The 14,776-nt window shown below is 44.2% G+C and overlaps 1 protein-coding gene across 5 annotated transcripts in view; it reads right to left on the reverse strand.

The window, feature by feature from the left end:
• MTCL1 (microtubule crosslinking factor 1) overlaps positions 1-14,776 on the reverse strand; it is a 459,063-nt gene that overhangs the window by 110,780 nt on the left and 333,507 nt on the right. For all 5 annotated transcript variants that reach the window (XM_069216701.1, XM_069216685.1, XM_069216678.1 and 2 more), the window contains exon 9: positions 1,795-1,983. In XM_069216701.1, coding sequence (XP_069072802.1) covers positions 1,795-1,983 — 189 coding nt within the window. The remainder of the gene's footprint in view (positions 1-1,794; positions 1,984-14,776) is intronic.

Here is a 14,776-nt window from a genome sequence, read left to right on the forward strand (position 1 = left end):
GCTCAAAATCAAAGAGCATACCTTCACATTGTAACTGATGGTTTTTTTTTTTCCTCGGAAACTTTCTTTGTGGACCACTGAGTTTTGGAACTTGAGTCAGCTGCAACCATGATGCAATTCACAGCTGAGCTCCGCCCCTGATGTAATATCCCTTTCATCCATCAGCAGTAATGCCTGTTCTCTTGTTTATACTTTCGCTGAGCTCAAGAAATGAAAGCGAAGGGAGAAGTGAAGAAAGGGTGGGGGAAGGGCACTGCTGTAGGATGGAATGCGAGAGCTCGGAGTGCACCATGAGTAATTCAGAGTGTCTCCTGAATGCAGTAGTATTCTGGTGTCTTTGTGTGAGGTCTGAGCAAGCAGCAACACTAGCGTAGAAGGGGTGATCTGAACATCGTGCATGAAATGTGCATTGATTTGAATGCAAACTGCTTAAAAACAGTAGATTTTTCTTTAAAGAATGCAAACCATTTACACCCCCCCCCCCGCCGTTCAAATCACATTTCTAGCATGCCTAGCACATAATCTGCTTTACAAAGAAGTTACAGTCTACTTAAGTCAGACATCTCACAATGTTTTCTTTAATCAAGTCCTCATTAGGATTTCAAGTAAATAAACGGTTCAGCAACACATAACCCTGACATTATTTAAAATACACTACCATATGATATTCACAGTCCTCCTTGGAAATGTAATTTTTAATAGCGCTAGTATTTTTTTTTTTTTTAAATAAGGAGCATATTTTTCAGAGTGGAAAAAAAATCCAGATTGTGCCTAACACGAACCAGCCTGCAAATAGTGCAATTCTTCAATTTCATGCCATAACAAAGTAGTTTTACGGTGGCGCTAGCGTGTGCTTGATTTACGCCTGCCACTCTGGGGCAGTTCTTCACAGAGGTGCAATGATGTATGACTGGAGTCTTCTCAGGCTTGCTAGTGGGATTACACTTACAAAGACTTGATACACACAAACACTAAGGATGGTGGTCAAGGGACAGTGACCTGCTCCACACATGTACAGAAGCAAACAAGCTCACACTGTATGTAGATACAGAGGGAAGTCCGTGCCTACCTATTTGTGACTCGGGGAGCCCTCATCCCCCCACAGAGACTGTGGTATCCGTCGGCACTTCATGCTAGGGGACACCCACGCGGCACTTCATTTACCATTATATCGCCAACGGGAATAAGTTGTCCTTTCATGGTCTCTAACATCTTGATGGTTTCTCTAGCTCCCTGTTATCAATTGTGAAAAGATTATATGTATCAATGAGTTTGTAACTTGTTGGATACTTCTGAGTGCTGATGAAAACAAGACAGATGACACCTGTTGTACTTTTTAATTAACGACCGAAACTACTAAAAGATGTGCCTTCGAGATCTATCCAGCAAAGTATCTGCGCTGCCTCAATTACCTCACAGTTCTGGCAAAAGAAAACAAATTGGAAGTTGTGCTAATCCTATCGCAGGAAATATGTTAAGCGAGAAAGAGGTACTTGCATACTATAAATAGAGTGTGACAAAAATGCTTTCTCTATGGATTAGACCAGTGAATTTCAGGACCTGCTGTGTCATTTGCGAGATGTAGCTTGAGACCATGCAGTGTTACAATTATAACATGTTCACGTGTTTCTAACATCGCCCTGGAGGAAACACCCAAATGGATACTAAAAACAAGGTGACTTCCTGAGCATTTTACATCTCAATGTACTTTCAAACTGCTATTTTCTATAAAAGGCCTAAACAACCCTCTGTCATATCCATCTTTTGTACTTTGCAGCATGTCCTTCTCCTCACCTGTTTCTGATGCTGCAGCAACTCAGCAGTCTGGAGCTGTGGTCCGTGGTCCGTGCTCTCCAGGGTGGAATGTTGAGAATAGTCCATCAGTGCAAACACGAGATCCTCCTCATCTTCTTCCAGGTCCGGGTTACCCTCTCTGAGCTCAGAAAGGATGCCGCACTCCGGAAGGAGGTCTAGCTGATCGATCTATGCAGCAAACAAGGTGTTTAATCGTTCAAAAACACCATGGTATTAATACAATCTTTTACATTAAACAAGTGTCTAGTTCTGAGAAGATGACATGACAATAATTATTTTCTAGACCTGGATTGTAAATGGTAATTTAGAAAGAAAAACAAGTGCTACTAAAAAATAAAAAACGACATACATGGTGAATTAAACATCTTCAATTCACAGTGCTTCATTACAATAGAATTTTTACAAGATTTCAGTTTTTTTTTTGTTGTAACAGTGGTGATGAGTTTTACAGTAACTAGATGTCTTCCCGAATGCCTTCATCACAAGCATATATTTGGAACATGCATGTATGAAAAACAATATGGTATACTCTATAAGTAGATTGTTAGTTTATACGCATCTTTTGTAAGTATGGATATTGATACACCATCAAGATTAGTCAATATGTTACTGTTTAAAAATTGGGACATTCTTGACATTGACATCACTAATGTAATGCATATTATATTAAATTATTTCTGTCTTTATTTGATAAATTTGACATGCAATTTGCTCCACCAGATGCTTCACCAGTATAAGGCAGTGTAATGGATAGCCACCTATTCCTACTGAACAGCCGTGAATTGGGTAAAGGAAGAAAAATAAGACATGTTATTTGTGTGGTTACCATGCAGTGTTTTTAAATGTATTGCGAAGTAAAAAATGGTGAAGAAAACAGATGCTATTGTTAAGACAGTTCTTATTATGCTGCTTCATTCAAAGGTTGCCCTGCTATATAAACGGACTGTAGGAGTTGTTGTAGAAAAGAACACTTTGGCAGAGTTCATCAAGAGGTTCACAGAGGAAGAGTAGCCGAAAGTAGTCAAGAGTATGAATTTAGGCAGTGAATGTTCCGAATTAAAGTACATGACTTTGGGCGCTAGGAGTGCAAACAGTGCTAGGGATAATGATGACTCAAGTCCCTCTGTATACTGCCTCCTTGAAGAAAAAACTATCCTTTTTTGGGTTTGTGTTAATAATATAGTACGTTTGTACTAAATATTGCAGTTAATTGACCCACTAAGAATTGCTACCCAAAAATCTACTTTTTTGTTGGATGATCATCAGCAAACAGCTTTGGATTCTGTTGAAGAAGCCATTGTCAGGGCCCCAACAAAAAAATTTCGACAAAGTCAAAACTTGGCAAAACCTGTCAGTTGTGCGGGAAGGGCAAACAAGATCTAGTCCACCGGATACGCATTTGCAAGGAACTAACAGTAGAGAGGAAAGCAGAGTTACGGCCACTCTTCAACCAAAGAAGAATCACGACTTTTAGTAGGGTGCTTTTATCTTGCTTTGCACCCATGGATGTTCAATGAAACCGCCGTTTTGTGAGATATTTTATCAAGGATGGAAGGAAACTGACAACACTGAAAGCCAGCGATCGATAAGAGCTCGCAATGAATGGTCACCTACCTGGTTAATTTTAATGGGAGAACAGGGATCTTTGGAGTTCTCCCTCCGTTTCTTAACTAAGCATTAGCCCCGCCGCCGCTTGTTTGGTTCTTTGCTGCTCATCCTCAGGTCAATCGGGCATGCCACTCCTGTAGGTGTTTGTATTCGTCACCTTGAACACTCAGACAGACCAGACCTAGGTAATATTAGCTGCTTATAGCCCTGACCCTTAGCAGCCTATGGAAGGAGAAGGCCTTTGTAACAAAGTACCCCCGACGTAGGCTTACACATAGCGGTCTAGCAAACATAGCTATGGTGAGCTTTGTACAAAACATCCATGCTTAGCGCTCAGGCTTACACACAGCGGTCCTGCACACTTAGCTATGGTGAGGTTTGCACAAAACACCCACTAATCCCGCACTGCACTTTCTATACCGTGCTGCGTGCCCAGGTAACAGGCCATAGTTAGCTCCTAAAAGCAGGTCTTAAGAATGTTGATCATGTTAATCACTAACATAAATAAGTTTATTAGTTGATTAAAACCAACTATTAGCATGGTAAACAAATGAAAGGGCCTGAATTTGGCTCTTGAGACTTTACAAGTACCTCAGTTCTCAGGGTACCGGCTTCATGTTAATGTCTGGTGGTGAAAAACGCAGCTGTATCTCCCCTGTTAGCGCTGCTGCTGAAAACGCACAATGCACTTTTATTGCGTGTCATACTGTTGTAGCTTTTACTTAGCTTGATTGAAACATTTTAATCGGTGCACTGTCTATTACTGTTTTAAAGTATAGTTATTCATGTATGTTTTTAATTAACTAAGGCATGAAATAAATAAGCTTGTAAAGTTTGCTTCATTTTTTACATAAATAAAACTGAGTGGAATGTTGCATTTGCTTCTGGACATTATGCCGAACAGAAAGCAAGGATGCAATATTAGAGAAGGACGATTTGGCATGTGTAAGGGCCATCAACCATTTATAGGGTACATTTCGGTTATGAACTGATCACAAGCCTTTACTTAATATTATCTCACCTGGAGAACAGCAATCTTCCACAGAATTGATAATTTGTGATCATTTAATAAACCAGGCGTTCTCTAAAAGTCTGCTTTAAATACGTTTTTTGTGTGCCAGGGAGCAAATTATAATCTCTGATGGTTTCATCTTCCTATTGGAGTTACCCTACTCCAATTTTTATGACAAAGCGATTGACCGGATTTCTTTCCTAAAGGAAACCATGTAGCAGAGTGCAGGGGCCCAATGATGGCCTTTCAATAAATCTTTACAAGGTGCGTCACTTACTTTTAGCCACGTGCCTGATGAATGTTGCATGGAAAGCAATATGCCAAATATTAAGACTACCTGGCCTTGATTCCACCTCATGCCTCTTTCTTTCATTATATACTTGCTGTCTCCTTAGATCACTCTTGGAGGTTCCTTCTCATCTCATCTTTCTCTCTTTGCCACTGTTTTCCTATCTTTGCCTTACTAATTCCTCCTCCTTTTGCTACTTCTCTGTCGGTTGCTCTGGGTGAAAGTCTGATGATGATAAATAAGTTCCCATTCCCAAAAAATGAGTGCCAGTGCTCACTGTAAAAGCTTTTTGTGCATTTATATTTTTGTGCATCATCAACAACTTGAAGATAGTGGTTTTACCCTCGATTTTACATGTATACACTAATAGAGAGCTATTGCACGAGAAAACATTTCTTAAGCCATGTAGAAGATTGCTTTCTTGACTCCTACTAATTAGGCCGCAATTTGAGTCTGGTAGCCATGTTTTTTTAAATGGAAGTTTCCCCCTGGGTAGATCACATTTCCCTATTTCTGGAGCACACAGGCAAGCAGAGGCATGCTTGTTTATTTCCATAGGCAGCACAATGCCAAACTGCTGCAAAAGAGTATGAGGGAGGATTTCTCTAGAAGCACAAAACCAACAATGAAAAGAGAAAGAATATTTTGGGTGCTTGGTATTAAGAAGGTGAATAACTAGGCTGTCAAACGACGAGGGAATGGCATCTCTGCCTCCGTTGAAAAAAAGAGATGAGGAACGGAAACAAAGCCCCTCCATTCCTCTTCCCAATATTCATTCGAATAGGGAATCGTAAGTGTTGTAAAAAAACTCACTGCAGAGATTTTGTTTTTATTAATGCTGACAACTTGTGTGCAATGTTCTAACTCCAGATGCACACCCCTCGGCCTGTTTCAGAGTTCAAAATAGTATCCAAAACAGATTCCTAATTCACTGCTTGATTCCCATTGCAGCAACCAAACCACACCACTAAATACAATCTCGCTTGTGCCTTTCTATCTTAAATTCAACACTAATCTAATCTCCATGCAGAGTGCAGCTGCTGACTACATCTAATCCCTCGGCGTGGGCTTCTTATACTAACATCTAATTAAAGCTAATGATATTAGTACTGCTTTCTATAATGACTTGTGTTTCTTTCACTTATCGGTTTAATCAGTACCCTAACACTTCAGGTTCTGAAAAGTAGTAATTTAATAAATGTTAGCTTCAGTACTGTGTTTCTGGATTTATGTCAAATATCCTCATTTTCAACTGACTGAAACTCGCGAGGCTAATCCGTTTTTCCAGAAATGTCAATGTCAGAACCTGTCCGTTTTTCTTTTTTAACACGGGATACCCTTGGTATGTGGTTTTCCTTTGTACTTTGCTTATTTTTTCTACACATTCTAGGAGTGCTGAAATGTACTTTCTAAAATGTCACCCTGCTCTCATCACTGACCAGTCTAAGACTTATTTTGATGGCCCACACCAGTGTGGGTGTTTCCACATCCTGCACCACCCCACTGTGAACCTCAACTGATGGTCCGGCTGAAATGCACTGAGAATGATCTCTCATCCATTCGCTGTGTTCCGGAAGTGCCCTTTGCTGTGGCTCTACTGTGCTTCTTGCACAAACCTGCGTCATGTTTCAAATATCCTACACCACTGCCCCTGACCCACACCTGTCCCACAACTCTGAATTTGTTTCCATCTTTTTGGAAAGTGATTTTTAATTGAGCCATTACAAATCTAGGGTTATTATATTTCAATATTTTCAGATCCATCAGAAGACAATAAAACATTTCTTCCACCCTAGAGTCACACTTATGTTTTTAGTAGATTTTTACTTTTTTGGGAAATTCCCAAAAGATTCCAGGAGCAGTGACAGACGTAAGCATTTACACTTGTAAATGTACATGCTGTGTGCTTACACGTGAAAATGTTCAGCAAAAGTCAATTTGCACAGATTAACCTTTTTTATGCACAAGGAAAACACTTCCTCCCTGTGGAGAAGCCCCTAGCTGTGTACCCCATCAGTTTTGTTGGATTGCCTACTCCATTCCCACTGTGGATAGAGGTCTGCTCCTGTATTGTCAGAAGTAAATAAATCACAGTTTCAAGGGTTGGAATGGGCCTTGAAGCATTTGTGGATACCCACAAACTCAGAGGTTTGAGGCGGCTCATCTTCTATGCAAGGCACTCTCACTCAAGAACTGCTCCCAATCCCAGCGAGCAGACTTTATGCCATATATTAATATTCCAGTGAAGTGCATTAGTAAGTAAATATTTTCATGGTGTGGATTGCAACCCTGAAGTAGCACTGGTAAATTAGGCCAGTCTTTTTTTTTTAATAAACAGATTTTTATTGTTTTGAAAAAGAGAAGGGGAAAACAAGTGGAGAAATAAAGCTCAATACAGCTTGCACAGGTAAGTACGATGAGGTCCAAGTCCAAATAACATTGACATTAAACCAATCCATGCGACAGACTTCAATCCCTTTCTTAACATAACAGTGGGAGCCACGACCACCCTGTTGGTTTACAGCAGCAGACCTAGCCATCCTCCCCATACCTTCTCATGTTTCCGGGGCAACCCCAAAATTCATAGACCAGTTTTTCTTTATTTGCGCACCAGTCCACTCCCTGTCTCCATTTTTTGAGGGACGGGCCCGTAGACGAGTTCCAGGCGGCTGCAATGTCTCTCTTTGCAACCAACAGGGCCGTACTCACAAAGGCACGGCTCGCTCGTGAGCCCCTCATTTCTTCCATCACACCCAACAACACTAGTTTGGCGGACATCTGCTGCTCCTGCCCCAGAACTATGTTCAGTTTGTGTATTACCTTACCCCAATATACCTGCAAAAGCGGACAGGACTACACCATATGAAAAAAATCAGCTGGTTCCCCTGCGCATCGTGGACATTGAGCCGTGGGGCGAAGCCCCGCCCGATGCAACCTGTTAGGCGTTAAATATGCCCTATGTAAATAGTAAAATTGCACCGCGCAAAGCCTCGCCGACACCGCCAGCACTCTATGTGCCATCAGTGCCTCCCTCCATTCAGTCTCCTCTAACTCCCCCACCCATGACTCCCATTTATTCCTATTCGAGTCTAAACTGCCCGGGGCATTATTAACTAACATTTTATAAATCTGGGAAACGCCCTTCTCTCCTAGATTGCTCATGAGCAGATTGGCCTCAAGTGGACTGAATTCTGGCATAGGGCCAGCGGTGGGCAGGTGAGCACCCAGAGCATGGCGGAGCTGAGGGTACTTAAAGAACTGTGTCCGGGACAGTTGAAAATCAGCCTGTAATTTCTGAAATGATTTTATTGCATCACCTTTCCATACATCTCCCACTAGTGAAATACCCAGCAGATCCCACTCAGCGAACCTGTCCAATGCCACCGTTTCGCTCAGCCACCTCCCCTGCCACAGCGGAGTCTGATGGGTGACAACAGCCTTCCATTGGGTGTGCCGCAGCACAGCATTGCGCGCCACGCCAGGAAGACCACTTTAGTTACTGACTTCATGTCTCGGGGGAGAGGCGCGCCATAAAGCAGATCAAGGATACGGGGGAAAACCAACATCTCCAATTCTACCTGATAGGCCAGGTCAGCACACCGCCCAGTAAACCAGTCATGAATCACCAGGAGCTGGGTTGCCAGGTAATATAAATAGGGATCCGTCACACCCAAACCCCCGTCATATACTCCTCTCTGGCAGTGCTGTGCGGCCACCCGATGTCTCGCCCCCCCTCCAAAGGAATGAAGTGGTGGCGTTCTCCAGAGCCCTGAACCACAAACGCGCGATCAGGAGTGGAAAGTTCTGAAACACATATAAAAGTCATGGTAGAACCATTATCTTGTACAGGGATACACGGCCCATCACGTTCAACAGCAATGATTGCCACCCTGGTGCGGGCCAAGAGCGGGGCCAGGTTCCTAGCTCACGCAAGCTCGGGAAGAAGGGTCACCCAGACACTGAGGTATTTAAAACTAAGCCTGCGCAAGTGTATGACATCCTGCCAATCAAAGCAGTCTTGTGAACTCGCCAAGGGCACCAACACTGATTTAGCTGGGTTCATTCTGAGCCCTGATGCTTCTTCTTAACATCGTAGAAGGTGGAGTCTTCGTGGGCCCGTTATGCTGGGCTCTTCCATGTACAACAGGACATCATCTGCGTACAAGGCCACCCTGACCTCACGGGAATACCCCCATCTCCAGCCACGGTACAATGGGTCCGTCCTGATCATCTGCGCCATCGGCTTGATAGCCAGAGTAAAAAGAAGGGGGGGGGACAAAGAGCAGCCCTGCCGGACATCAAGTATTGAAGACCGGGCACCATTGACCTGCACGCGCGCCGTGGGGTTGGCATACAGAGCCCGGACCAGGTGGCAAAACCTTGGCCCAAAACTCACCTGCTGAAGTACCAACAAGAGAACTCCCCCACTCCACCGTGTCAAAGGCCTTTTCAAAATCAATAAATAGGAGAGTGAGGTCCCGGGGCAGCCGGTGGCGCTCGGCCAGGGCCACGTGCAATCGACGGATACAGTGTTGTGTACCGCAAGTGGCCATAAACCTGCATTGGTCAGGATGAATCAGCAGCGGCAGTACCCTCTTGAGACGGGTGGCGAGGACAGTGGCGTAGATTTCTACCTCACTGTTAATCAGAGATATCGGCCTGTAGTCAACACAATGCAGTGATGGAGGCTGGGTTTTAGGAAGCACCACAATGGTGGCAGCGTCCAGTCCCACCGGGAAAGAACCCTGGTGATCTACCTCCGTAAATAGCGCCGAAAGGTGCGGCACTAGATCCTCCCAGTAACACCTTATAGTATTCTGAGGGAAACCCATCGGGTCCTGTAGTCTTACCCGTCCCCAGCACAGAGACGGGCTCCCTGACAGCTTCCACACAGAGGTTTGTCCAGGTGCTGCACCTCCATCAAGGGCAACTTCAGAAGGGGCTTCCAGAAGCCAGCAGGCACGGTCAGGCACGATCGCTGCCGATGCCTGATAAAGCTTCTGGTAATACTGGGCAAAAGCGTTGGCTATGTCTTCGGGTCCAGATACGCAGACCCCCTGTTTATTATAAATTTCGGGAATAATCCTAGAGGCTTGTTGTTGGGACGCCAGCCAATATAGCAACTTTCTGGTTTTGTCCCACCAGCCATAAACCCTGGCAGTGGTTGCCCGCCAAAGGTACTTTGCCGCTTCCAAAGATTGATCACGGATCAATAGGAGTTGCCTAGCTACCCCTTTGCTGAGTTGTGCATCCTGTTCAGCTTCTAAGCGCACAGCCTGTGCCTCTAACTGCTCAATATTGCGTGTCTGGGAGCGTTCCAGAGCTCGTACAAGGCCCCTAGCCATACCCCGCAGGACCGCCTTGCTTGCAGCCCACAAGGTTCCAGGGGATGTCACGGACCCCTCATTAAGAACAAAGTACTCACGTAGTGACTGCTGCAACTGTTCAACGTAGGACCCATCCTCCAGATACCATGCATTCAGTTGCCACATAGGACGGATTGAAGACTGGTAGGTCCCACAGTAAATCGAAGGGGCGCATGGTCGGAAATTCCACGTGCCAAGATTTCAATATGGGTGATGCAGCTGCAATCCGCGCTCGGCAGAAGCACAAGGTCAATTCTAGATTGCGTGCTGTGGGCCGCCGGAGGTATGTGTAAATTGCCGAAGCTGCGGATGCCATACGCGCCATGCATCGCAGAAACCCGCAGTAGACAACCACCCTGTAAGCCCTGCTGCCATGGCCTGTCTGTATGCCGTGGGCAGGCCAGTCACGTCCGAGTCAGGGTCTGGGACTGCATTAAAATCCCCCCCCAGTATGGTAAGTCCTGAGGGTGGGTCCAGGAGCAATTTGGTTAGATCCTTAAGAGTCCCACGTTCCATCGTCGGCGGGGAATAGACACTAACCACATTGACCGTGATGCCTTCGACCTTCCCAGTGATGGCCACATAACGTCCCTGCTGGTCGTCTCCTCGAGCGCGTCCGATGGTGAAGGCCAGACGGTTGCCTCTGCTGGCTGTTTGGCAGCACTCCGTCTTGGGTTAGCCTTTGTCTCTCGCCGGGTGGGCCAAGCGGCCCCTTTTCCGTCAGCCAAGTCCACGCCGTGGTTGGATGCTTGAAGAAGTGAGTCTTGTTTCTGTGTACCACTCGGAGCTTTGTTAGAAATAGAAGACTGTACGATATATCCATTGCTCTCATTTTGTGCTTCACTTCAAGAAAGGAGTGACGTTGCAGCTGTACGTCCCTGGTATAGCCGGGAAAGAGGAGGACCTTCACCCCATTCCAGAAGAGATCTCCCCTGAAGCGCCTCCTGCAGCACAGCATCCCTGTCTTTGAAATTGAAGAGACGGAGAATCACGGGCCTGGGCGGGGAGCCCGGTGGGGGCTGGGACTGCAGAGCCCTGTGGGCCCATTCAATCGGAAACCATGGGGTGAGGCGGTCCGCCGGCACACAAGAGCGGAACCAGTCCTCCAAGAATGAGGCCAAGGATGATGTTGCTGAGTTCTCCGGAAGGCCCACGATGTGTCGATTGTTGCGCCTGGACCTTTTCTCAGCATCTTTGGCTCTCCGGTAGACCTCCGACATGCGGGCTGATAACCCAGATACTTGTGTCTTTAGGGCAGTCATGTCCATTTCCACTGTGGAATCCTTGATTCTGCCTCCGTGATTCGGGCTGTGGCGTTGCGGAGGTCCTGACGAACCAGGGCCACAAAATTAGGTCAGTCTTAACCTCTTCCTTTGTGAAACAGCCACCATGATTATTGACCAGTATCACATGGCTTGATTTTCACATGTTTTGATTTTCACATGTTTTGTGCACTTAAGACACACAGAAAAAGTGCAACATTCTGTCTGCAAAATCTAATGCACTCCTTAAAAGAATAATCTGAGTCACGGTGCCAGTTATGAGCAGGTAAGTGACATCCACTGAGTGCTCACTGAGGGATGGTCAATGAAACTGATGTAATTACACACTTTTCAGCACTTCTAAAGGTTCAATTAAGACAGCCAGGTGTAACTAGTGTAGGAAGGGGGGAAGTGCATGAAATACCTTAATCTTTGCATGACGTATGGGTGATGAGAAGCCTTCATTTGGAGAATGTTTTCCAAAAAAACACAACAATGTTCTAGTGCCTTTTACCAAATTCACAAATCCTCCGCAGGCAGATTTCCCACGGCACACAAACTGCACATGTAAGAAATTTGTGAAAATCCTACACTTCCACTTTGAGCAACTCAGGGCTTTTTAAGAAGTGGTATATTTCCACTTTGCACTATCCAGTTAAGTCTGAACATGCAGGGATTCACACATTTTTGTGATTCAGGCCAAGAATGACGTCTAAAACTAAAGAACTATAATGGATAATAATAAATATTTATGCAGCTATATAATGTGTATTATTATTTTAAACCAACTAGGTCAGGCCGCAGACACTGAAATATAGATAAAGATCGCTAACAAACTTCATAGCATAATTGAAGGCTTCTCTAAACTGTGAACTCTTTGATCCTTAATGACATCTATGTGAAACTGGTAGCTGCTCTTATTAAGTTCTGACCCAAATACATCCACTTTAAAGCTCACACCACCCAAACAAATGTCAAAGGGATTACGACCAAAGGACCATATATTTATAAATGTTCTCAAAAATATTAATTAATTGGAGGAGAATTGGGTATGCTTCAGCCTGAAAATCTGGCCCTCAGACCAACCCTTCCTGTCCCCAGCTCATCTGCAAAGTGTGCATTTTATGAACTTCTAATGACTAAAACATCGATCATATTTAAAAACAAAAACTATACTAACAATATCTTGCTTCAACTCAGGTCACTAAGACTCAGGGTCTTTTGAAAGCTCTAACAACTAGAAACAGGTCTGTATTTTGTTCCTAGTAAGCAATGCCAAGCCTTTAACTTTTACTCATTCAAACAGAACATACGTGCTGGAAACACCTCCGAGTTTAATTTAACTGATTATACAAGAATGATCAGTGTCACCATTTGATAACATTTGCAGTCAGAATTATGACGTATATGACCACTAAATGTACAAAGCACAAGGTGAATTGAAGCAGGCTTGCTTCTTCACGTTAAATTTAGATAGATCTAATGGGGATCTGTTGTGAGCATTTATAAGCCAAAAGTCATTCAGTGTCATACGGGCAAGCATTCACGCATGCTCTGATTCAGAAGTTATTATTCCTTTTTCACCAACATATTTAATATTCAATACATCTGTTTTCTTTCATCGCTCCCCAATGCTCTTTCACAGTGTCTGTCATCAGCAATTCTTTCTTAGAGTTAATTGGGCACTTTTCTGAAGTCTCATTATTGTTCTACAATTCTGGTCTATTATTTTTATGTTTCAGCACTTGTTTGTCCAGGACTCACTGACCAGGCTTCAATAATCAACACCAGTTTAACTGCCATCATTTGATAAATTAATTCACTAGTCAATGTATCTTTTAATGCCAGCACATGAGTAGGTGCATCATACTCCATCATATCTTCAAAGCAGGGAGTCTGTATGTGTCATGCGTCTTCTTTAATCGTTGGAGCAACATCCATGGCAAGCCTGATCTAATGACATCACCAGGACCTCTAGACCCTAGGAGGAACAGCGGAAGCGAGCCGAGCAGCATGTCTGAAGCAAGCAGTAGCGGTGTGCCAACAGGCCTTGGGGCATGATGCAAAGAGCCCATCCTATCCACCCTAAACAAATAATATCCTGCTTGTGCCAAGGCCAGTCTTGTTTTGTATGGACGTATGATGCAACTACATGGTGTGAACCTAGATGAATTGTAGCGGGGTACTGTAGTGTCAAAAGCAAAGGTATGGTTAACGTATGATAGGCGAGGCAGCTGGTTTGAGCACTGCTACTGCACCATGATGTAGCATTCTTCAACTAGGGGAGTGTTCAGCTTTTTCTTAAGTTGGAGCAGGGTAGAGGCGGTTGTGATTAATATGGGGTTATCGTTCCAATTCATTTCATACACAGAGAAGGCCTGTTTCCTTCTGAAGATAAGAAAACGTCACCTTTAACCTCAAATAGAGTAAAATACCATAAAGAAGGCTGCAATACCAGGTGCAGAAGTTTTATTAGCTTAAGGCATTTTAGGGTTTCAGAAAACAATGCCAAAGTACTGTTAAATCAAAGAGCAAAAACGATCTCTCAACAAAGCCATCTAAGGCTGTAAATACACCTGTTGGACCTGGCTTTTTGACAGGGACATCCCCAAACTTTTTGCCTCCTTCCTCCTATTTTTTCTGACCTGTTGTTGTTGGCTTTTGACCTCTGGGCACTTTACCACTGCTAACCAGTGCTAAAGTGCATATGCTCTCTGGGTAAATTGTAGTACTGATTGGTTTATCCATGATTGACTATTTAATTTACTTGTAAGTCCCTGGTAGAGTGCACTACATGTGCCTAGGGCAGGCAGATTAAATGCTACTAGTGGGCCTGCAGCACTGGTTGTGCCACCCACCTCAGTAGCCCCTTAACCCTGTCTCAGGCCTGCCATTGCAAGGCCTGCGTGTGCAGTTTCACTGCCACTTCGACTTGGCATTTAAAAGTACTTGCCAAGCCTAGAACTCCCCTTTTACTACACATAAGTTATCCCTAATGTATGCCCTAGGTAACCCCTAGAGCAGGGTGCTGTGTAGGTAAAAGGCAGGACATGTACCTGTGTAGTTATATGTCCTGGTAGTGTGAAACTCCTAAATTCGTTTTTACACTACTGTGAGGCCTGCTCCTTTCATAGGCTAACATTGGGGCTGCCCTCATACACTGTTGAAGTGGCAGCTGCTGATCTGAAAGGAGCAGGAAGGTCATATTTAGTATGGCCAGAATGGTAATACAAAATCCTGCTGACTGGTGAAGTCGGATTTAATATTACTATTCTAGAAATGCCACCTTTAGAAAGTGAGCATTTCTTTGCACTAAAATCTTGTTGTGCCCTTCAATCCACGTCTGGCTAGGTTTAGTGGACAGCTCCTTGTGCATTCACTCAGACACACCCCAAACACAGGGTACTCAGCCTCACTTGCATAC

The sequence above is a fragment of the Pleurodeles waltl genome, chromosome 2_1 (genome assembly GCF_031143425.1).
Source record: "Pleurodeles waltl isolate 20211129_DDA chromosome 2_1, aPleWal1.hap1.20221129, whole genome shotgun sequence".
Classification (NCBI taxonomy): Eukaryota; Metazoa; Chordata; class Amphibia; order Caudata; family Salamandridae; genus Pleurodeles; species Pleurodeles waltl.